Source organism: Podarcis muralis, chromosome 15 (assembly GCF_964188315.1).
Source record: "Podarcis muralis chromosome 15, rPodMur119.hap1.1, whole genome shotgun sequence".
Lineage (NCBI taxonomy): Eukaryota > Metazoa > Chordata > Lepidosauria > Squamata > Lacertidae > Podarcis > Podarcis muralis.
This window is the reverse complement of record NC_135669.1, coordinates 24,877,805-24,902,037: the sequence shown is the minus strand read 5'-3', so window position 1 is coordinate 24,902,037 and position 24,233 is coordinate 24,877,805. Positions and strand designations below refer to the sequence as shown.

The window sequence follows — 24,233 nt, the reverse complement described above, 5'->3', positions numbered from 1 at the left end:
TCCCATCATTCGCCTTGTTGACTGAGGCTAAGGGAAATTGGGGACCAACAACATCCGGACGACCACAGGTACCCCATGCGTGAGGTTCGAGAAGTGGAGCTTCAAGTGTGTCTAGGATTGCAGCCTTGATCAGCTTTAACCCAAGTCAAACCTAGAAAAATTCCACATAAACAAGACATATACAATTCAGGCTGATCTTCTAGAAACTGCCAACCAGGTAATGCAAGCAGTCAGTTTCTCCTGGTGTGTGTCTCAGATTAAATACACTTCAGATGTTAGTGCACTGCCGAATGCTTGAAGCAGGGTTTTGAGCTGTAAGGCAAGTTTCTGCTCTATAACCAACCCTTAGCATTTGTTTTTATCCTCTCCTCCATTTTATTTCTTAACTCCTTTTAGTGCTTCGTTTTGTTGTTTTAATTTATTGTTTTATCTCACTGTTTTATAGTTCTAACTCCCCTAAACTGTGAGGCTGCATGAAGCTGGGCTGGGCTGAGCACTTCACTAGGCAGTGCCAAACGCAAGGTCAAGTCAAAGTTTACAAGATACTAGTTATAAATTAAGGAAGAGAAACATCTTGATTATCAGACCTGTTGACGAACTGCTGTTCCATTTTGATAATCACAGTGGGGAATAGGAGAGGATTTTCCCCTCCCTCTCTTTCACATCATGCTTATAGAGTGTGACTCTAAGCAACATTATTAGGTTAGGGTGGTAGGTATTCTGCCTTAAATTAACCTGAAGGGTGTGATTGTGTATGTGGCTCCAAAGAGACAGCCCCCCCTTACCATTGTGGTTGTGGGAGAAAAGACTGCTGATTGAGGGGTGTCTTTGCTTACTTATGATCTGATAGTTTATGCTCCTTTGTTGTTTTATGTGGGTTTATAATCATCTGTTCCCTGGCTGCACAATGTTCAGTGCTAGCAGTGAACCGACATGGTTGAGATTTTATAACTTTCCAGGTAGCAGAGGTGATAGAAAGAAATCTGTGTACTAAAGACTGCCGCTTGCTCTTCATTTTGAAACACTGGCATACTGGGGCCCTGTGTCATCCTGCTATTTCTGGTATCCTTTCAGTAGTGCCCCACCCCCCCATGGCGTCCCTTTCACCTGCTCTTCCTTGACAGACACACACAATCTTTTTTGTATGACATGGCATCTGGTTTTACAAAATATCAAGACTAAAGTGTAATTCAGCCCTTGGATAAAGCTATGGGCAGTTGTAGAATGCTTGTAAGCTTTCTGTTTCCTTTGGGATACTGTTTACAGCAGTGTTTCCCAACCGGTGTTCCGCAGCACACTAGTGTGCCGCGAGACGTTGCCTGGTGTGCCGTGGGAGGGAGGCGGGCGAGTCGGGCGGCGAGAGGCGGGGCGGCGGCGGCATCTCCTGCTGGATGCAAATCCAAACATGGCGGGCGCCTCCCTCGCTCCTTTGTAGGCGGACCATCGAGAGAGAAAGAAAAGGAGGCGAAAGAGCGAGAGAAGGCGCCTGCACGGAAAGAGGAGCGAGCAGTGCGCCTGCGCGCCGCGGCGCCCGAGTGCAGTGAAATTCCATGAAGAGGGGAGGGGGGGCTGGAAAAGAGAGAAAGGAAAGATTTTTCATTTTATAAAAAAACAAAAAAAAAAAAGGAAGAGGGAAAGAAGAGAAAAAGCGGCAGAAGCTGAGGGGAAGGTTTCCGTGAGGGGGAGAGAGAGAGAAACGCGGGGCTGGCGGGACCCCTCCTCTTCCGCCACGCGTCGCCCGCCACCGCCTCAGAATCTCCTCAGGAGCGGCGGCGGCTGCTCCCCCTCGCCCCCTTCCTCCCCCCCAGCCCCCTCCCAACCCCCGGACGAGGGACGCGAGGCGGCGCCGCTGAGAGGACGGGAAGGCCCCCGGCGGCGGGGTCGGCTCGAGCAAGGAGGGGCGAGCGCTAGCCGGCTGGCTCTAGCCCGGCAAGAGGAGGAGGAGGAGGAGCACGCCGTCGCTTCCACAGCGGCCGCCCCACACTCCCCTCCCCGGGCACTGGCGGGGAGAATGACGGAGCTCCAGTCCGCGCTGCTACTGCGGAGACAGCTGGCAGGTCGGTCCGTCTGTCGGTCGGGGCAAAACACACCACAGCGCAGGCAGAGGCAGGCAGGCCCGTCTCTCCCTGCCCCCCCTCGGACCTGGCCGGCCTGGGGTTTGCACCCCAAACATTCATGTCCACCCCAGCCACACAAGCCACACCTTGCTCTCAGTTCGATCTGTCAAATAACTCACCTATCATTCACATAAAGAACCTAGTCTATCCTCAAACGTCTGAATGTACCTTCTCTCTAGCTTCCCCCACTTCATCTAGGCACTTTCAGCCCTTACTTAACCCACCCCAGCCTGCTTACTCTTCCTTCATTTGCTATAAAAACTTCATTTCCTATTAAAGAGAGTTACTTTATATATAGTCAATATAGGCACAGAGTTAATTTTTTAAACATTTTCTAATGGTGGTGTGCCTCGAGATTTTTTTCATGAAACAAGTGTGCCTTTGCCCAAAAAAGGTTGGGAAACACTGGTTTACAGGACAAGCAAGCTATGGTTTATACTGAAGACACATTTGGATGGATTGGCATGCGACACAACCCTTTGGGTTTCCCAGAATATACCCCATTTCCCTCCCTTGTTTTATACATGTTCTGCCAGATGAACAATTCTATGTGATTTATAAAACTTTCATTTTAAAATATGTAACAGCCTTGTAAATGGGATCACAAATTATCTTGCTAAAAGACTGGTAGCTTGTGTTGGCCACCAGCATAGAAAGGCAGCATCTTAGCAGGCTCGTAAACAATGAGTCTTCTACCAAAAGGATGGATAGAGGAGGGATGGAATGACCTGTCCCTCCTGCACCAGCCCACTCAGTCACCTATGTGAAATTTCTGGTCACCTGCAGGTGAGCTGCTAAATAGGAGGCTGGTCCACTACAAAGTAGAGGCTAGTATTGTTCTTTGGAGCTCTAACGTCTGGCAGATTTGGTGCTGTTCAGAGCCCACATGTTTTAATTACTCCCCCAGCCACCACTAAAAGCCTAGCAAGAGCAGTAGTAATGTAATGTCGTTAATTTGTTATCGCTTTGTGAGGTACAAACAAAGCACTATCTTCTCCAGCAAGGTGCTGTAGACAATATCTGTCATTGACCCTGCACAGTGCAAACAAAGCAGCAAAGCAAGCATGAAGGAATCTAGGAAACAGGGCATGCACACAAAGAAACAAAGAGCAATTCTAAAACAAACAATGCTGTGATTTTATGAAGTAGCAGATAGCCTTTCTAAACCTGCCATCTGCTACTAGAAAAGGGCAGAATTGAGCCTGAGGCAAAATAGGCTGATGTCGATTTAGTTCCATCAATGTAGATGGGGGTTTGCAAAGTGATAAAAGCAGAAAAAGTTGGGTTCCTGCCCATTACTCCAGCCTTCTGGGCTGCACAGAGTTGCCCTACCTTCATTTCTGGGTGAAAGCATTAAACTGCATTCATCCTTCCAGTTCTCCCCACCCCTTTTTATTAAAATAATTTGCTAGCTGTCTCCTTTTTAAGACCTGGAGACTCATGGGACCTGGTTGCTGGCTAGAGAAGTTTATTGCTCATAAGTAGAATGGGAACATAGAGAGGCTGCTAGCAATGCAATCTAGCATATGGCACAGTCTGACCTACTGCAGTTCTCCCAGGAACTTAACACCAATAGGACCTGTGCAAGATGCCATTGTGTGAGTAGTTGCTTGAGATCATTGGTGGGGATGCACATTTGGACTTTTGTAAGAGTCCCATTCAGAGCCATATAGTTCATATCCCAGGGTGGGGAACTTGTGGCTCTTCAGATGTCCCTGGACTCCTAACTCCCATCAGCCTCTTCAGCCAGAATGATTGCTAGTCAAGGATGATGGGAGTTGTAGTCCAGCAACATCCGGAGGGCCACAAGTTCCTCACCAATGCTGCCAAGTTCCTTATCAATGCTGCAACCTCATTCAGGTACATATATCGAGGTGCATACCTGATTTGTGCCTACTGCTCCTGATTCAGCAAGGGATCTGTGAGCATAAATCTGCTTACACAGATGCACCTCCTTAGGGAGGTTGGTTGGTGTGCGTGTGCACAAATATCAGCACATATTTCTTCCTGCAGGAGCCAGTTCTGTCCTGCTTCTTAATTCTTCCTCTTCCAGAGTCATCTTCCAACCAGCTCAGACTCTTTCTTGTCTGCCTGTCGTCATCTCTTGCTTGTAGATTCATTCTCCTCCAAAGAACGCTGTCACAGCTATTCTTATCTGTGACCTGTTAAAGTTGAGTAATAAACATAGCCCTAAGGTCAGTGGGGAGATGGGTTTTTAATAAGGCCTTTAAATGTAATGTATATTCTGGTCAAGGTTTACAGGAGTTTAAGTAAGAATTAATCTGCGATGTTATGTCCCGGGGGGGGGGGGGGTAGGATCCACTGCAGATTATTAGGGCCCATCCATATCTTAGCCCAATGTGACTTGTGAACCCCTCAAGTCCGCTTCAATTCATCCTCACCTATGTGACATTCTGCTCCTACTGCTTCCACACACTTGATCCTCTCCCTATCCTTTGAAACGCCGAAAATCCGATTGCATCCCACGTTACTCACTCTCGGGCCAACCCACCCCACAGGGTTGTTGTGAGGATAGAATGGGGAGGAGGAGAACTATGTATGCCGTCTTGAGTTCTTTGGAGGAAAGGGAGGGATATAAACGCAATAGCATTAAAATAATAATAATAATCCATAAATACAGATAAAAAATGGAATGGGAGAGATGACAAGAGACTGGTTTGGGGCTGTTCATGTGTCCCTGTGGGTGTTTTACCGAGTAAGAGCTGAGATCTCATAGCACAGAAACAAAGAGAAAGCCAGAATTTTGCTGAGGCAGTCACTGCCAGGGGAAATTTTTCCTAAGCAGACTTCAAGTAGGGTGGCTGTGGCAGTGGGGGGTGGGAGTGGGGGGTGGTGGGCATTACTGGAGAGTGATGCCATATCTAGCGGGATATGATTTAAAGGCTTTAAAATAAGCGCTACACATAATACAACCACTCCTTGTCGATCATAAAAAGTAATGTGCAAGGAAAGATGGATCGCCAGAGCTATAAATCAGTTCCTGTGTCAGGCTAATAGTAGCTCATGTCAGCCTTGGTGCTGCTAGTGTGGTGGGTGGGGGATTGTTTTGCTTTTAGATATATATCCATCAAAGCGCTGATGGATGACAAGCCTGTCCCCATAACTCATTCTGTGTCCTGGATCCCACCTGACTTTGAAGCCGGTCTTTGCAGGTGCATCTTTTTAGCTCTCCTGAGGGTGTTTCATCTCTACGGGGATTTTTGGGTGTCTGTTCTTATGGGGCTTGGAATATTTGGGAAACTTGTGGATCCTGAAAGGTGGGGAAACCATATGCCACCCCCCTTCCAAACACCTGCAATGTATATATATATATATAGAGAGAGAGAGAAAGTAATGGTTTGATGTGCTTTAATTGTGCTGAGATTCTGCTGCTTCGTGTTTATTTTTGCTCTGTGTCTCCTGGAAGGTGAGAAGAAGCCTTTATAAAACCCAACAGTTCTGCTAAATGCTCCCTCGTGTAAGTAGAAAGCAGATGTCAGTCACTTTGGAGGTTACAGAGAGTTTCTTGTCCAAATTGACTAAGCCTATTATTTGTGCTGTGTGGTTCTCCCCTTTGCATTGTACAAAGTGGGAGTGGCCTGCCGAGGGTAGGTCCTCATACTTTTGGAAACAGGCTTGCCCTGCCTGACCTTTTTTAAACAAGTGTTCAAAACACTTGTTTGAACAGTGGGCAGTTTGTTCTGACTCAGCTAGGACCGCTTGATGGATCTCGGATCCATTCTGCAAGCTGCTATTTGACCATCCCAGCTTAAAATCTGCTGTATATTTTTGAAAGTTGCTTGCATGTTCACTATGCATCCGTATACCTCTTAAAGATACTATAACCAACTTTTCCATGATGGTTCTTGGGCCTGAGGAGCAGGTTTGCATCTGTGTTTGGATACAGCTGGAGGCCATTTTGAATCAAGATGGTGGTTTCAGCCTTTCCAAACTGCACTGATTTTTACCCCGGATGTCAAAACCTCACTGATTCTTTTTGTTTATTTCTTAGAATTCCCACACAATACCAGGTAGGAGGTTGCTAATAGTAGCACAAGAACAAAACACCGCCACCAAACCAGGTTGCTGCCTTTACGGGACTTCAAATCTAAAAGTTTTCAACAGACAATAGAAAGAGAGTAAAATAGGATAGGAAAGGGTAACTATTACATGTATTTCAGCTGGGGGCAGATCTAAATCAGGCAATATATTGCACAAAACAGAAGGGGATAAGGAAATATATAACAAAAAACAAATTAGACTGGTGGTGTTGCTTACTTTGTGGCTACATGATCAGCTTATTTTTTGTACATCTGACTTAAATGATTTTTCCTCACGCCCTGCTTGTATAGCAATCACGTCTTGTCCAATGAAACATTATGGAGAATGGGACTTAAGTGCCATTTATTTCCGTGCATCTCCTCTAAACATGACTAAGTTTGGATCCAGCCCATTGTTTCTCATGCTTTGGCAGAGGCCCCAGCCTGAACCCGAACTGGCAAACTTAATTTATTATTTATTTGTTTATTTTATATAGTCAGTGGGCCGTTTTTCTGCATGTGCACCCTCTGGCATTTTTGGTAAAACAAATCGGTTAGGAAGGGCAGCCAGACAATCAATAAAACCAACACTGAAAGGCAGCAGCAGGGTGAGCGGCGAGGCGAGTGAATTAAAACGACAAAATGCCTGTGTACATAAAAGCATTTCGACAGCTTCTCTGCAAATGCATCAGGAAGGTGTCCGCTGGATGTCCCTGGAGAAGGAATCCTGGAGTTGTGGCACCACCGATGAAACAATCCCTTTAAAAAGGAAAGCAGCAAAATCTGTAGCACTGGGAATGCTGGACTTTAAACTTATCACCGGGGAATGCTAGCTTGTCATTTCTTGCTGGACCTCCCAATTCAGACATGCCACATTTAATGCGAACTTCTTTTTCCAGGTATATCCCCTGCCTGCCTGTTGTTTCGGAGGCCTGTAGGGATGAGGAGGTTCAGAGGTACTATCTATACTATCTGTGTGGTCAGGATTTCCAAGTTTCAGATTTAGTTTCCTTGATGCTGTGTTGTAGTTCAGAACTCATATCCCTTCCTCACCAAATGCTTCTTTTTTACTCTTTGCTAGTCTCCTTTCGCTAGACTGTGCCAGCAAGAGAGAGGCTTCTTCCCCTTTACCCTGGATTGTGATGTCTCTCCCCAAACCCTGTGTGTTTAGCCTAGAAACGGTATTTATATATCGTCCAGGGTCTAGCACTGTATGGTGTAGCTTGTTCCTGTTGTGGGTGTTCAACTTGAGATCCTGAGATTTAGGAGGCCAGATACAACGCTACGTATAGGTCTTCCTTTCCCTCTGTCTGGAAAGAGGATCCCAACCCATGCAGTCACCACTGTAAATACTTCCTCTATGGCTTCTCCTACAACTGGTGGGAAAGCATTTTTGGAATCTGTCCAGTTCAGTTTTCATTTGCCCTTTATAGTAGAGTCGGGGACGTTGTTGGACTCCAACTCCCATAATATCTGACTCTTGGCCATGCTTGCTGGGGCTGACCAGAGCTGGAGTTCAAAAACATCTGGAGGGCCACAGGTTCCCCATACCTGGCTTACAGTCAGCAAGCATGCTTGACGCTGCTTCCCACCGTCACTTGGGAGGTAACATTCAAGGAACTAAACTGTGAGTGGAGAGGAGTGGGGAACCCACACAGGCAGTCCAGTTATGTGTGGCCTCTGTGATTTCCATTGATCTCAATGGCGGTTGGGTGGTAGGAAGCCGCTGGTTCAAATCTCAGCTCCACCACAAACATAAATTTCTTCACTGTGGGGATAATCTGAATGCCCTGCTTTGTTATAGGGCATTGTAAGGACTGCCAGTGAGAATCCACTGCATACTTCAGGGAAGTGCTTGTATAAACACCTTGAGCTGCACTGGATGGCAATCTGGTGGGTTCTTTCAGAAGATATTTTCCAGAGAGCATCTGATGCTGTGGTATAAACGGGGAAGCCTGTATGGAGCCCTCAGGATCCCTGCTTATCTATACTATTATTACAGCTAGACAGTTTTTTGTTTCAATATCCAAGTTCCTTATTAGCTGCCTAGTATTATCTCATGGTCTCATGAAGTGGGAGTGGGGAGAAGCAAACTGTTTGGTTGTGTGAGGAAAATGAACATGGCAGAACTCAAACTCCCACCACACCCTCTGTATTTTCATGGGTAAAAATGTTGCTTTTATGGCTACTGGGTGTGCTGCAAAACACCATTCTGGTGAGATGCCAGCCACCCATCATCTTCATTTCCCAGAGGCATATTTACATATAAATTTGCATTTATGCCAGGTTGTATCATGGAGTGCCCTGAGTCCTTCAATGTATCTTGCAATGCCCATGTCCTCAGCAGTCCCCCCCCCCTCCGTTGCATAGAGCCCCTCTCTCCTATGTAGCAAGGACTCTGCACATCTTTGATATGCTAAGTAATACTTCTAGAGCATCTCCTGTTCGAGGCAATGTAAGTGCACACAACTGCATTATGCCCTGTGATGCCGTGGCCATTAAATCTACCTGCATTTAAGAGTAATAAGCCACACTGCATAATTAGATCACCAGGTTACATAAGTAATACCGTCACCCCAGAGCTGAGCATTGCTCACTAAGGGTTCAGAAAAACTTCTATTTTGGATTCTTGAAAAGATGGGGAGGGGTGTGCGTGTCCAGCCCTTGGTGGACCAGTGTTGTACCATGTTGGATGTTTCCTTAGCTATGGAACTCACTGGGTTACCTATGGCCAGACACTATCTTTAACTGTAATGTAGTTCACAGGATTGTGAGGATAAGGCAGGGTCAATTCTGTAACCTTTTGGAGGAACATAAGGATAAGAATCCGACTGACTGACTGATGGGTCACAGATTGTTTAAACTTAGACTTGAGTTGTGTGTGTGTGTGTGTGTGTGTATATATATATATATATATATATATATATATATATATACATACACACACACACACACACACACATCATCATCATCATCATCCATACAACAGGGTTGGTGAACCCATAACACATGCTAGATGCAGCTATCAAAGGCACTTACAGCCTGCCCGATTCTAGCAAAATCTCCCTATGCAAAGGCACCTCTTCTCTCTCTGCTCTTAGACATCCTAGCAATGGTGTCTCCCTAGGGAGAAGAGGACCTTTGCAGAGTAGATGGAGCTTTCCTCTCCATTGCAGCACTGAGATGGCAGGAACCTGCTTCTTCTGCTTCATTTTTGCTTTCATCGCAGTGCTGAGCTAGGAGAAGGGGGGAAACCCAGTACTGTGCCTGGGGGGAAATGCAGAAGAGAGTGTGGTTTCCCTTCCCATTTCTGGGCTAGGAGGTGAGAAACCTCTCCTCCCAGCCTAGTGTTGCCATGGGGAGGAAACCCTTCCACTCATCTGCTGATTGGCTGTCTAAATGTGTGTGTGTGTGTGTGTGTGTGCGTGTGCGCTTGACTGTCTGTATATATCTTGGCCACACACCCTGCTGGCATCCCATCCTTGGAGGGCTAACTAACTATGTGAACCTTGGACCAAAGGTTTAGCCCCACCTGCCATCCAGTATAATTATTTGTACATATAAAACCAGGATGTAAGGGACAAGGGTTATTTCCTGATCTTCCTGAAGAGCTAGTTTTTAAACATGCAGTTCAAAGTAGCATGACCCAGGCACAGCCTTGCCTTTTCAGCAAGAACTATACCGAAGAGTGCCTAAAAGACCCACACAACCTTTCTCTGTTATCTGACTTGATAGTGTTCCCCAGCTCGCTTTGACAAGAAGTCAGACTAGCTGTCACTTTCCAGGAAGTCTCCATGTCTTGACTTTGGCTGTGCTACCCCTGAACTTTTTCCCCCATTCTAGGTTTAACTGGAGTGGCCTGGTCCCCATGCGCTTGCGGGGCAGGATCCATGGCTTGCAGGCCAGGAACTCTAAGTTCTTGCTGGAGGGCAAGGAGTTTCGCATCTTTGGAGGCTCAATGCACTATTTCCGCATCCCCCGTGAATACTGGAAAGACCGCTTGATTAAGATGAAGGCCTGCGGCTTGAACACCCTCACGACGTAAGTGCTGCCCTTACTGCAGGCTCAGTCCAGTTTGTAGCTGCTGGCTTCATGGGAACATGATAGGAAGCTGCCTTAACACAGAGTCGGAGCATCTAGCTTTGTGGCATCTCTCTACACCAGAGATGAATTACCTCCCCCACTATTGAGGGTCAAATTCCCACTGGCATAAACTTTTGAAGGCCGTGTACCCAAAGTGTGTGAGGCCACATATCTTCCTGCTGCTCCCTTTCTCTCTTCTGCCACCCTTCACCCCCTTTTTCCCTTTCCATGCCACCCACATGAAATTGTACCAATGTCTACACTGGCAGTGGCTCTCCAAGGCTTAAGACAAGCAGTTCTCCCAAGCCTACCTGTAGATTCTGGGATTGAACCTGGGGCCTTTTTGCATGCAAAACATGTGCTTTGGCACTGAGCTACAGCCCTTCCCTTAATTTTTCTTCTCTAAATTGGGGACACTGAACTGTGGGGGTGTGTTGTCACACAAGCCAACCACCCTCACCAAAAGGCAGGCTTTGTGATAAAGCTGGAAAAGGAAAGGAAGGAAGATTCCAGTGCACAAAAAGAAGAGAAAGACAGAAGGCCTCAAAGAGGGGATGCTTAAACAATCCAATCTCTGTGAATTCCAAAACAAAACAGTTCATAGTTTTTTTACTGATCAGAGATGAGCTGTCCATTGGAGTTTGTACTTCTCCAAATGTTGTGATGCTGTTCTTGGAAGTTATACCAAAAGTATGTATTTAAACAGGTATTCTGAAAGAAATGTGCCTACAAATACGTACTAAATACATATTTAGAGAGGATTCAAAAAATATCAACAGATTAATGCAAAAATACTACAGTTATGGGTAAAAATCTGCAACACGGAGTAGAAATGGATAGATTCACCCATCATTCTTCAGTTATAAATATTATTTGCCTGTTAAGCCTTCCTTGGGAACAACTGATTTATAAACTTTGGGCTAATAAGTCATTCTGTGTGCACCTTTTGACGTCTCCCTTGTCTTAATTTCCATACTAAAAGTTGATGTCACCTGGTGTTAAGGACTTAACAGCTTCTTCAAGTGGGTTGCATGTATATTGCATACAAAATTCATAGGAGAGTAATGTTTATGTTTCTTACAACTTGATCACTGATTTTCTTTTCCAAAAGAGCAAAACTGTTGGCAAACTTTGGGGGCCTCAATCCGCCTCACACACCATCAGTTGGCTATTGTTGCTCTAAAAGATTTATGGGATGTGAAGTGGGGATAGTCAGCTGATTTCCTTGCTTGACCCCTGAAACCAGTGTTGAAACGGGCAGCTAATTCATTCTGTCTTTCAGGTATGTCCCATGGAATCTTCACGAGGAAGTAAGAGGGAAATTTGACTTCCGTGGAAACCTGGATCTGAGGTACCTATCCTGATCTGAAGTATGGATCTCACAGTCCATGGCTGAAACAAACCCACACACAAGTAAATTCTGCAACCTGAGAAATCAAATTTATTGTAAACAAATAATGTTATTCAGTTGGGACAATTTCTCTGGCTTTAGTTGCCGCTGGCTGCAGAATATTGGAGCAGGGTTTGTAGTTTACAGTACATTAGACATTGGGGGGTTGTTGTTGTTTGGGTTAGTATTGCTAGAAGAAGATCTGGGGCCGGGGGCGGGGAGAGAGACTGGGAGGGAGCTGTGCTCTATCCCTTTAGAAGTGGAAATTTTTCAAAGCTCAATTTGTGAAGACACAAATTAAGCTGAGAGGAAGGATCTTCAGGGAGCAGTATGAATAGTTTCCCTCCAGCTCTATGAGTTAAAGATGAGTTAATAAGGAGATTCCTGCCCTGCAATTCTGCAGGCTTATGCCCTGCATAGCAATCTTTTGTTTCTCCACTCCATTTGACAATAAAGCTTGTTCAGAGTCTGCCAACCCTATCCATAAGGGACTGAGTAAGAGGAAGAAAGATATGGTGAGTCAGCATTTGTTAATAACAGGTGCTGAATTGTCTCCGTGCCGGATAAAGCCTGCTTAAGGCTCAGTGTTCATTCCTTCCCAGCTCAGACCAAAGCTGCATCTACCTCAAATCTTTTTACATTTTTTAAAATTAACTTAATTTTCTTTACAATCACAAATAATAAATTATAATTTAATCCTTTTTTAAAGCGCCTATTCATTCCATGTGTAATATCTAGCACTAGTCATAGAATATCCAGCAGTCGTAATAGAGTATTACTCTTAAGTAACATGAGCCCACCATTGTCACCGGAATGTGACTTGGTTGGATATCACTATGCATTTCCCAAATCATAATCTGTACAATTTGATATAGTTTTGCAACATTTCAGTTAAGCCTCTTACACCTTTTGAAGGGTGCAGTCTAACGTGTCAAAAATTAATAAAGGTTTCCAAGTTCTCTATAAATTTATTACGGCATTCTCATATGGCTTTGGTTTCTATTCAGTAGTTGCAGGAATCTTGGGCTGTTTCTTATGTTAGCCAGGCTAGGATGCTTACAAAGGATGTATTAAAATACCGCAGGATACAGCAGGAGGTATTCAGTGCCTTCCTTCTGTTAGTGCAAGTGCAGTGGTACCTTGGTTGTCAAATGGCTTGGCTTCCGAACAAATCTGCTCTCGAACAGTGCAAACCTGGAAGTAAGTTTGCGAACTTTTTTTGGAAGCTGAACGTCCAACGCAATTTCTGCGGCTTCCGACTGAGTGCAGGAAGCTCCTGCTGCCAATTGGAAGCCGCACCTTGGTTTTCAAACTGTTCCGGGAGTTGAACACCTCCCAGAACGGATTAAGTTTGACAACCAAGGTACCACTGTATCTACAGTTGTGCAATGGAACTTCCTTCTCCTGCTTCTTTTCCCTGCCCTGCCATATATTCTGTGCCCTCCCCAAATCTTCTACAAAGTGTTGGGGGAAACCCAAAAGATTTAGGGGGCATACTGGGGAAGGAAAAATCCTTGTAACAGAGAAACATATCTGGGGCTACTTTGGATAGAAGCCCAAGAATAGAATGCTTCAGTCCTCATTATTTCCAGTTTCTGTCGGTCTGAAATTTTGATTGCATCCTTGGCAAGAGAAGGTCCACATGGCTGACGACTGATAACTCCCATCTTTGAGTGACTGCTGTAGGCTGAACTGAGTCCATGGCGTACAGCTTGTATCATTGTTTTGCAATTGGCCCAAGTCACAGGTGATGTTCTAGGGGATGTGACCTTCCATCACATCAATGGCTCCAGACCTGGGATGTGGTTGTGGCAGTGTGGTAAAAAAATCTGGGGAGAAACAGAGATTTGAGCATGCAGTTAAAGTGTGACAAAGCCATCAGATGGCTGTACTTGCACCATATTTCCTGTCTACTCTTTTGTTTCTTTTCCAAGCTAAAGTGTTTGGGAAAGGGGTCTTCTCTTGCATCTGAGCTCCCAAGGCATTTGGCTGGCCTTTTCTAGAGGCAGAATGCAAAACATATGGGCTCATCCGATGGTTGATGTCCGGCAAGGATAAACTGCTGCTGTTCATTTGCAGTTTAACTACATTTTAATGTGCTAAGCATCTAAGGGATTTTGTGGTAGTAGTGAAGCCTTGGGCTGTAATTGGCTGAGATGCTCCAATGTCACAGACAAACTGGCCAGTGGGAAGAGAGGCAAAGACAAGCATAAAGTTTTGAAATGTAGTGGGCTAGCAGCTATAATAGACTTTAGATGGGAGAAGAGGAAGTAGTCATTAGAAAGAAGGGGAAGAAGAAAAAGCAAAGGTGAGAGCGGAATGGGAGAGAGAACACGTAGAGAAGGGAGTCGGTGTTGGAGAAACATGGAGTGACGTTCTCATATATTGATTTGAAGCAACCAGTTTTAAAAGCCAATGCTTTTATCACTACAGCTTGTGGGATCTTTCTAGATCATTGTTCTCCAGATCTGTAAGGTTTGCTAGTTGCTGTTCTTTACAACATCTCCTGCCAGCTTTGTGGTTCCCTCACTCTGCCTAACGCTGTTTCCTTCTCCAGGGCTTTCCTTAGGACAGCTGAAGAAGTTGGGCTGTGGGTGATTCTGCGTCCAGGACCTTATATTTGCTCCGAGTGGGACCTTGGTGGTCTGCCCAGGTAAGTCTATCTAGGTAAAACTGCCCAGGTAAAACTATCTAGTTTTGGTTGTCTTTTGAAATGGCAGTCAACCCTGGCTCTGTGGCTCTCAATTCCTACTGCCCACTAGGACTTCAGGGAACAGACTCTTAGTTAGGAAAATGAAGAAAGTCTGGCGATTCTGAAATGGCTAGTTGTAGTCCAAAATACAGGGCCGCTGGTTGCTGAAGGCTGGCATAGATGCACACTTCCCTCCTGTACTTCCCTTGTTGCCCCTGGGAAACTGGGTTTCTACCTCTTATTTTTGAACGCCATTTCAATATTAAGAATAATAATAAAGATGGGTAGGAGCAATTTCATGGAGTTACTTCAAATATAGTTTGGTTTTGCATATTTGATCTGAAGAGATTTGCTATAACTGAATCTGTAAGCTGCGTCAGACAGCAGGAGAGACAGGGTACACAAATATTTTAAATAAATAAAAGATGCAGCAGCATCAAAATAGTCATAAATGTCTCACACCGGTATACCACAAAGGGGGAGAGAAGACGTGAGAGCAGAACGAACGAAGATCCGCTACCCGAAAGGTTCTCTGCGGAGGCTAAACCTCTGGTGGGAAAGATGACTGGAGGAAATAAATAGGCGGAGACCAGCAGCTTGTGACAGCAGCTCCCTCGAGATCTGGTAACCAGGAGAGGATCCCAGCGGCTATGCTGCGCTCTTGAAACCTCTCATTTGGGCTCCCGTTTGCATCAACAGGAGGTTCCCACGGGGTGAGGTAGGAGATGAAGAAAGTCCACATGCAAAGCAAACCTAGAAAACAGCTCGAGGATGTTAGAGATTTGCTCCTGCACATGGGGAGGCTGAGAGAGGTGCTGAGAGAGGCACCTCGAGGATAAAGCAGGGCACAGGGTAAAGTCAGCCCAGGGTTCCTTGCTGAATTCCCTGACTTAGTACATAGCAATATTCCTACACGGATGGTATTTTACATAGGAAACAGAAACAGTCGCACAGACCTTCAAAGGTCATCTTGTCCAACCCTCTTCCAGTGCAGGAAATCTGAACAGTGATTTCATGCATCAGCAATGGGGTGAATGGACTAGCTGATTTTAAAATAAATACTATTATTACATTTAAATCACATCTTTCCTCCACAGAGTTCAAGGCACTGTGCACGGTTCTCCTCTCCCTCACCCTCAACTAGGATGCTCATATTAAAGCATGCAAGTTTTGCAGACTTATGCCAAAAACCCACAAAGTATCATATGCGTGGCAATTATTGCTTTGCACCCTTTAATATTTTGCAGAGAAGAGAGGAGGAAAATGCTTAGTGTTCAGAGCAAGACATTTTTTCTTTCCTCTTTTTTATGCAAAGTGTGAACAAATATGCCTTGTTTTCGCTTCCTCCTCTTATGGGTGCCTATACCCATTTTCTCTGGAACGCTATCAAGTGCTTTTGTGCATAATGCTGGCGGGGGGAGGGGGGGTTGCAAATTCTTTCCCTGTGAATAACTGAAACCAGAAGACTCCACGAACAAATGTTCCTTTTATTCCTGGTGGTAACAGGAACACTCTGACATTAGACTCCTTCTTACTGACTCCACTCTGCATCAGCTCATCTACTGTCGCATCCCCATTCCTGCCCCCTGCCCAATCCCACTGCCTCGTCCTCTACTAATTCTTGTCTCCATGACTCTCATTGTCTTTCTAACAATACCTGTGACAACCGTTCCTTCTCCATTCCTCAGACCCACCTCCTCTACATTCTAAAAGGGTTCGTAAGGAGGATGGAACCTCCAAACTGCCTTTCATAAGGAAGCCTTTCCCCAACCCAGTGCCCTTTGGATGTTGTTGGACTACAACTCCCATCACCCCGACCCTTGGCCATGCAGGCTGGGGCTGATGGGAGCTGGAGTCTGACAACATCCAAAGGGCACCAGGATAGGGCTGGGAATCCTTGCCATCCCCAGCCCCTCTCCCCTGAACTACCAACCCCAGGGCTCAGTGGGGAGAGAAGATAACTGTTAAACCCGTTTAGATTCTGCAGTACAAAGATACCTTAAGTCACAGGAAGGCTAGCAGTTTTCAAATATTCTTAATTTCCCCCACTTGGACCTGCTGCACTCATTCCCTGTCAGGGAAAAAGGCAGGATATCAATAAATATTAAATAGTAATAATTTAAACACATATCCATCCATCCTGCTCCCAACATGCTTTGCTACTTGTGCTCTCCATCCTTAACTTTAACAACTTGTCCCTCTTCTGCGCTCTAGCTTGTAGAGCAGAGGTGGGGAACCTTAGGCCTGGGGACCAAATGTGGCCTAGCAGGCTTTTGGGCTTCCCAAAGATACCTGATTGGCCGTGGGGAGGAACAGATGTTCCTTTGGTCTGATCCAGCACAGCTCTTCTTACCTTCTCACAAGCTCTGGTCCTTTTCCCTCCATAGCTGGTTGCTCCAAGACCCCGAAATGCAACTGAGGACAACGTACAAAGGCTTCACAGAGGCCGTGGATGACTACTTTGATCGCCTGATGCGCGAGGTAGTCCATCTTCAGGTAAATCAGATCATGGGCTACATTGCTGCTGCTAAGCCACTTGCATTTTTAGACCAGGGTTACCAGGGTTGGTGTCAAGTCAGGGGTAGCCCTTGTGGGGTGGGCTGACCTGGAAACAGTGATTGGGGTCTGGAAAGCTGCCTCTGCCATTCTGGTTTTCTGGCCATGCTCGAGAACAGCCTTACCTAACCTGGTCTTCTCCAGACCTTTTGGACTGGAACTCCCACCAGCCTCAACAAACACAGCCAGTGGTCAAGGATGATGGGAGTTGTAGTACAACAGCCCCTGGCTGGCACCAGTTTGGTAAAGGCTGCTCTAGGGCGATGCTGCGTCAGGCATTCTGGGGTATTGTGCAGAGATCAAAAGGCAGCTGCTTCCCAGCTGCTTCCACCATAGTAAGCCATGGGAGCAAACAGCATAAGCAAGGTTGTCCTAAAGTCCTGCATTGTTCTGTGCTTGAAGCACCTTTGCAATCAATGCAACTGTGCTACCTATATGTTTATTATTGTGCAATAACTTCTGAATGTGCAATACCCTGTGTCAGGGAACTGCCATCGGAGGAACAGGTGGTGGAGGGGCTCAGGGAGGCTGGGAGAGACTCAACAGCTGAAGCAGGAACCAGCCGGGGGAGGAGTGGATCTCTGAGGAAATGCGAGCAGGAGGGAGGGCTCAGAGACGCTTCCAGCGAGAACAGTGGGGAGGTATCTGAAGCTCCCATAGGGAGACCCACGCCTCGCCGGAAACTATCATGCCGTGAGTCCAGAAGACGTGTTTCCGTTAAGGAGCTTTTATGCTGGAAACGATTCCGAAAGCAACCACTGTCGGAATCTGCAAGTGACTAGAGCAGCCATGTCTGAGGGGCTCCGTCACAGACAGAGGTTTGTGAACGTGCACAGACTCTGAGGGACTACGCTTTTACGCACAAGCAGCTCATAATCCCATCACAGCATTCCGACAGTCTTTGTAAGCTGCTGGTGCAGGAAAAGACATCATGAGTGATCCAGCCGGAACCGGAGAAGCAGGGGTTGGAGCTGGTCCAAGCTTGGAAGAAAGGTACCGAGCGTTGGAGATCCAACTGGCGCTGCAGACGGCGAGGCTTGAGGAGAGAAGGGCGCAGGATGCAGACAAGAAGGGGAAAACCACCCAGTTCACCAGAAAGGTACCAGGATTGGTGCAGAAGTTTGGGGGGGACCCCAAGGACTACCATGCCTTTAGAACAGAGATGCAATATGCTCTCAATGTGCAGTTTGAGGAATTCCCTGACGAGGAATCGCGAGTGGCTTTCGTGATTGGGCATCTTGAAAAGGGGGCGCGGGACTGGGTTCGGCCCCTGATGGCAACGCATAATGACATCCTAAAGGACACAATGAAGTTCTTTCGTGCAATGGATCTCATGTTTTCCAGCGATATTGAGAAGGGAGTGGTGCGCAGACAGCTAATGGCTTGCAAGCAGGGAAGCCGATCTGTCCGTGAGTACTGGACTGAATTCACCATGCTGGTGCACAGATTGGGGTGGGACTTATTGGCGGAACCCATTCAAATGCTTTTTGAAGAAGGTCTTGCTTCGGCGGTGAAAGATGAGCTTTCCCGGGGGCCCAGGGCGGATTCTATGGATCAGCTGACCAAATCTGCGCTGACCATAGGAGCGCGCCAGGAGGCGAGAGCTTTGGAGAGGCGGGAAGGGAAGGGGGAACGTTGCAAGGAGTTCCGCATTCCAGACATTCCAGAGCCAGCTTTCCCGCCGGCAGAGCCGATGGAAATCGGAACAGCGCGCGCGCGCGCAGTTTCAAAGCCCAGTGAAGGGGGGAAGAAGGAGGGAAAAGGCGCCCGGAAATGCTATCTCTGCCAACAGCCAGGTCACTTTGCCAGAGTCTGCCCCCAGAGGAAGGAATGGCAAGGGATGGTGGGGGCTGTGGAGGGAGGAGTGGAGGAAATACCGGAGCAAGTAAAAGCCAACGCCTGGCTGCCACCGTCGGGGCACAGCAGCCAGGCCAAAGAGCAGTGAAAGTGCCCACGCCAGAACCTCCTAAACCTGCCCTAGTGATAGAAGTGTCACTAGAGTTGCAAAACGGATACCCTCTAAAGATAAAGGCGCTGTTGGACTCAGGCAGCTCCTGCAATTTCATGAGCAAAGAGTTTGCAGCTGAACACCAGATACGGACGATCCCTTTAAGCAATCCCCTGCAGGTGACCACGATCGATGGCAGGGAACTGTTGGGAGGAGAAGTCAGCTTGCAGACCGTCCCAATGATAATGAAGGTGGCAAGGCACACAGAACTGATAGCGTTTAATGTGGCCACCTTGGGAGGGGCTCCCATTATTTTGGGGATGAGCTGGCTGGCGTTACATGATCCGCTGGTGGGCTGGCATCAGAGAGTGGTTTCCTTTGGCTCCGCACATTGCTTAGAACACTGCAAGGAGGGAAAGGGTTCAGCAGGAGCCCAAGCTACCCTAGCAGGGACGGAAGTAACGGAGAAAGTGAAGGTACCACGACAATATGCAGATCTCAGCGACGTGTTCAGCGAAAGGGAAGCTGACCAATTACCACCGCATAGACCCTTTGATTGTCAAATCAATTTACTGCCTGGGGCACAGCTCCCTGTAGGCAAGTTGTATGCCATGTCAGACAGAGAGATACAGGTGCTAAGAGAGTTTATTGACAAAAACCTGAAGAGAGGTTTCATCAGAGAGTCAAGAGCGGTGGGAGGTAGCCCAGTGTTTTTTGTGGATAAAAAAAACACGGACAAGCCGAGACTTGTGTGTGACTTTAGGGCCCTGAACGCAGTGTCAGAGCCCCTGGCTTTCCCCATGCCCAGGATTGATGACATTTTGAACAGGGTGCGGAAGGGAAAGATTTTTACAAAGCTGGACCTAAGGGGGGCCTACAACCTGATACGTATAAGGAAAGGGGATGAATGGAAAACCACCATGTTCACCCCTTTGGGGGCATTTGAATATCTCGTTATGCCATTTGGATTACAAGCAGGCTCGGCGTGCTTTCAATCGCTGATGAACCACGTACTAGGGCCTTTGCTTTACAAGAATTGTGTGGCCTTCCTAGATGACGTGTTGGTGTATTCTGAGAATGAGGAGCAACATGTAAGAGACGTCAGAGAAGTGTTGAGCAGGCTGCTAGCCAACCGGCTGTGGGTGAAACTGGAGAAGTGTCAGTTTCATACCAAGGAGGTGGAGTTCCTGGGGTACCGCCTGTCAGACAAGGGATTGGCCATGGATCCCGGCAAGGTTCAGGCAGTGCTGGAATGGAAAACACCCAAAACAAAGAAGGATGTGCAGAGGTTCCTAGGGTTTGGGAACTTTTATCGTAAGTTCATCCGAAACTTTGCCCACCTGACGGCGCCCATTACGGACTGTCTCAGCAGTAAGAAGAAATTCGTTTGGACTGAGGAGGCGGAGCGAGCTTTTGAGGAGCTAAAAAGGGCCTTCGCCTCTGAAGAACAACTTCTGCATGTGGATTTACAAAAAAAGATGAGAGCCGAAACGGACGCATCAGACAGAGCCATAGGGGCGGTGCTTCTTCTGCAGCCAGGGAAGGAGGAGTCAGAGTGGAGGCCGTGTGCTTTTTTCTCGCGAAAGCTGAACAAATCCGAGAGGAACTACACGGTGTACGATCGAGAACTTCTTGCTATTCATGAGGCTTTTCGGAGATGGAGGCACCTGCTAATTGGCGCACAACATAAGGTGCAAGTGTGCACTGACCACAAGAACCTAGAGTATTGGAGAACGGCACGAGTGCTCAACCAACGGCAGTTGAGGTGGGCCCAGGAGTTCTCCAAATTTAACTTTGAGATTCGTTACGTGCCAGGCCCAGAGAACGTTAGGGCGGACGCTGTCTCACGCAAACCTGAATATTTGGAGGGGGAGGGAGCACCCGAAGAAAGACATGTCATTCCAGAGGACCGCTGGGTGTGTGGGGCGGCATTGGTGGGGCAAAGAGAACTGGTAGAGGGGACGGAGAATGATGAATACGCCCAGGACAAACTCAGGGGACTCAGGAGGGAGGGAGATAAACCCGGAGGTTTTGAGGAGAGAAACGGGGCGTTGTACTACAAGGGAGCGTTATATATACCTGAAGGAGAGTTGAGGGGGAAGGTACTCACGCAGCTGCACGATAGCCCCACAGCGGGGCATTTTGGGCAACACAGAACCATGTGGCTGGTGACCAGGGAATTTTGGTGGCCCAAGGTCAGGGAAGACGTGCGGGAGTATGTGAGGAGTTGTGACCAATGCCAGCGAGCCAAAGGGGAAAGGCGGGCGCCGGCAGGGTTATTAGAACCGCTACCCACACCAGAAAGACCATGGGAAGCAGTGGCCATAGATTTTATGACTGATCTGCCAAGGTCCAGAGGGAAAACAGCCATCATGGTTGTGGTAGACCTGTTAACCAAAATGGCACACTTTATAGCCTGCTCACATGCTGTCACGGCAGAAGAAACAGCTAAATTGTTTGTAGAAAATGTGTTTAGGTTGCATGGCGCCCCCTTGAGGGTGGTTTCTGACTGAGGGAAACAATTTACTTCCAGGTTCTGGAGGAAGCTCATGAGCTTACTGCAGGTAGAGGTTAATTTCTCGACTGCCCGGCATCCTGAGACCAATGGGCAGGCGGAAAGAGCCAATGGCATCCTCCAGCAATATTTGAGGTGTTATGTCAATGACAGAGAGAATGATTGGGTGGAGAAGTTGGCATTGGCGGAATTTGCCTACAACAATGCGGAGAACGTGTCCACGGGGATGAGCCCCTTTTTGGCTAATTACGGGTGCCATCCCAGGGCTTTCCCAGGGGGGGGAAGGGGAGAGATGGAGCGTTCCAGCTGCCGAACAGTTCGTAGAAGAAATGGAAGCGATCCATCGCCAGCTCCAACTTAACTTAGACAGGGCCAAGGAGGAATATAAGAGGCAGGCAGACAAACACAGGAGAGAAGGTGAAACCATTAGGGTGGGGGACCAAGTGTGGCTGTCAACCCAAGGGTTACCCTTCAAAGGGGGTTGTAAAAAGTTAAGACCCAAAAGATTGGGCCCATTTGAAATCACACAACAGGTCAACCCAGTGGCTTTCAGACTCCGGTTACCGAACCACATGAAGCTGCACCCAGTTTTCCACAGGTCATTGCTGTCACTGTATAAAGGGGACAGAGAAGGGAGGGTCACTCGGGGACCAGCAATGGAGGAAAGGGAACAAAGCTACCATGTAGCGGAGATCCTCGATTCCAGGTGGAAGGGAGATCAAGTAGAGTATTTGGTAATGTGGGAAGGGGAACCGGAGTCGGAAAACACCTGGGTCAGGGCAGAGGATGTCAATGACGAGGTTTTAATAGAAACTTTTCATCAGAGGTTCCCACGCAAGCCTCAGCCTGTAGCGAGGTTCCGGAGGGAATACTTTGCCACCACCGACGAAGAAGAGGAGTTGGAGGGGTTCACAGAGTCCGAGGAGGAGGAGGATTCAGCGAGCCGGGACGGCGACCGATGGAGGGAAATGTTCGAGACGTCTGAAGATGAAGAAGATTCCTTTTGGGGTTTTACCTCCTCACCTCCCAGAGGAGAGGAAACGGGAGGGAGTGAAGGGGGCCCTGGAGGGGAGGTGGATGTCAGGGAACTGCCATCGGAGGAACAGGTGGTGGAGGGGCTCAGGGAGGCTGGGAGAGACTCAACAGCTGAAGCAGGAACCAGCCGGGGGAGGAGTGGATCTCTGAGGAAATGCGAGCAGGAGGGAGGGCTCAGAGACGCTTCCAGCGAGAACAGTGGGGAGGTATCTGAAGCTCCCATAGGGAGACCCACGCCTCGCCGGAAACTGTCACGCCGTGAGTCCAGAAGACGTGTTTCCGTTAAGGAGCTTTTATGCTGGAAACGATTCCAAAAGCAACCACTGTCGGAATCTGCAAGTGACTAGAGCAGCCATGTCTGAGGGGCTCCGTCACAGACAGAGGTTTGTGAATGTGCACAGACTCTGAGGGACTACGCTTTTACGCACAAGCAGCTCATCATCCCATCACACCCTGTGATGCTTTTAATTTTCTTTATAACCTGCATATCTCACACTTGGAGAACCTTGGCTGGGGGAATATGATTTTTCCAAAGCTACTGTAGGTGTTCATAGCTGAGCTGAAAGATTGTACAACTTTTGCTGTAACTGTCTTCATGTACTGTTCATGTGAGGTAAGTAGTTTATTCATGGACATCTACAGGCAGAGCCCAGGCAACTTGCCCTGTGCCGACAGGGTAGGGACAAGAGCATGGTTTCATTCCCAGATGTCCCTTTCACACAAGTAAGATGTGAAGGAGGCTGTGCAGAAGCTTCATTTGTGTAGGACTTTAATTTCTTCATTCTCACAACAAGCCTGGGAGGTAGCCAAGCACTTTGTACTCCTCTGTGCATTAAACTCAGCAGCCCAGCAGGGGAGACTGTTAAGGGAGTCTCATTCATTTGCAGATAGAGAACCAAGGCAGAGATACAGTTGATCATTCCACAACCATCTATCATTCATGGCAGAGAGCCAGCTTACACATTCAGGAAAGGCATGTAGTGCAGCTCTTCTGTGACACACCACTTGAGCATGGCATGTTTGGATTTTTCCTGTGTCTAAAGTTCTTTGCATGTAGGATAATACAAAGAGGATGCACTTCTCTGGGATGTGTGTGTGTGTGCGCACGTGCTCGCACGTGTTCAAGGAGGGTTTTTGTGACTTAAGGAGTGTTTAGATATACATTTTCCTCCTCTAATCTGTAGTGGTGCAAAACCAGGGGGACTTTCCCAGATTGGCCCTGGAAGTCGTGGTTTGAAGTTCCAGTTCAGAGCCAACCTAGCCAATGGATCAAACCAATAAGCAAGGTCCTTAACAGTTATCTGCAAGTTCTCTTTCTCAATAAATCTTTATAGTTGGATTAGACCAGCCAGAGACAGATGGATACCTTATGCTAGGCTTCCTCAACCTCGGCCCAGCAGATGTTTTTGGCATACAATTCCCATGATCCCTAGCTAGTAGGACCAGTGGTCAGGAATGATGGGAACTGTAGTCTCAAAACATCAGGAGGGCCGAGGTTGAGGAAGCCTGCCTTATGCCAAGGGTAGCCAACATGATGCTTTCCAGATGCTGTTGGACTCCACCTCCTGTCAGCCTCAGCCAGAATGGCCAGTAGTCAGGGATGATGGGAGTTGTGGTCAAAGAACATCTGGAGGACACCATGTTGGCTACCTCTGTCTTATGTGTTCTCTCCTCCTCTCTTTTGGTAGTACAAGAATGGAGGACCAATCATTGCTATCCAAGTAGAGAATGAATATGGCTCCTATGCTGAAGACCCAGATTACATGATGTACATCAAACAGGTAAAGTGCTCCCTCTGCCTCATTTTTATGTATGTTTTTAATGTTCCTGCCTGTACTGTGAACCACCCTGAGATCT

General features: G+C 47.3%; 1 protein-coding gene across 3 annotated transcripts in view; it reads left to right on the top strand.

Moving 5' to 3' along the window:
- The window catches only part of LOC114585923 (beta-galactosidase-1-like protein 2), a 75,434-nt gene that overhangs the window by 4,284 nt on the left and 46,917 nt on the right, over nt 1-24,233 (top strand). Inside the window, exons 1-7 of one of the 3 annotated variants that reach the window (XM_028708803.2) lie at nt 6,105-6,148; nt 7,057-7,113; nt 10,001-10,198; nt 11,523-11,591; nt 14,188-14,283; nt 16,710-16,818; nt 24,065-24,157. In XM_028708803.2, coding sequence (XP_028564636.1) covers nt 10,026-10,198; nt 11,523-11,591; nt 14,188-14,283; nt 16,710-16,818; nt 24,065-24,157 — 540 coding nt within the window. In that variant the 5' untranslated portion in view covers nt 6,105-6,148; nt 7,057-7,113; nt 10,001-10,025. Of the gene's footprint in view, nt 1-6,104; nt 6,149-7,056; nt 7,114-10,000; nt 10,199-11,522; nt 11,592-14,187; nt 14,284-16,709; nt 16,819-24,064; nt 24,158-24,233 lie in introns of those variants that run through there. The other 2 variants (XM_028708801.2, XM_028708802.2) reach the window with 2 other exon arrangements.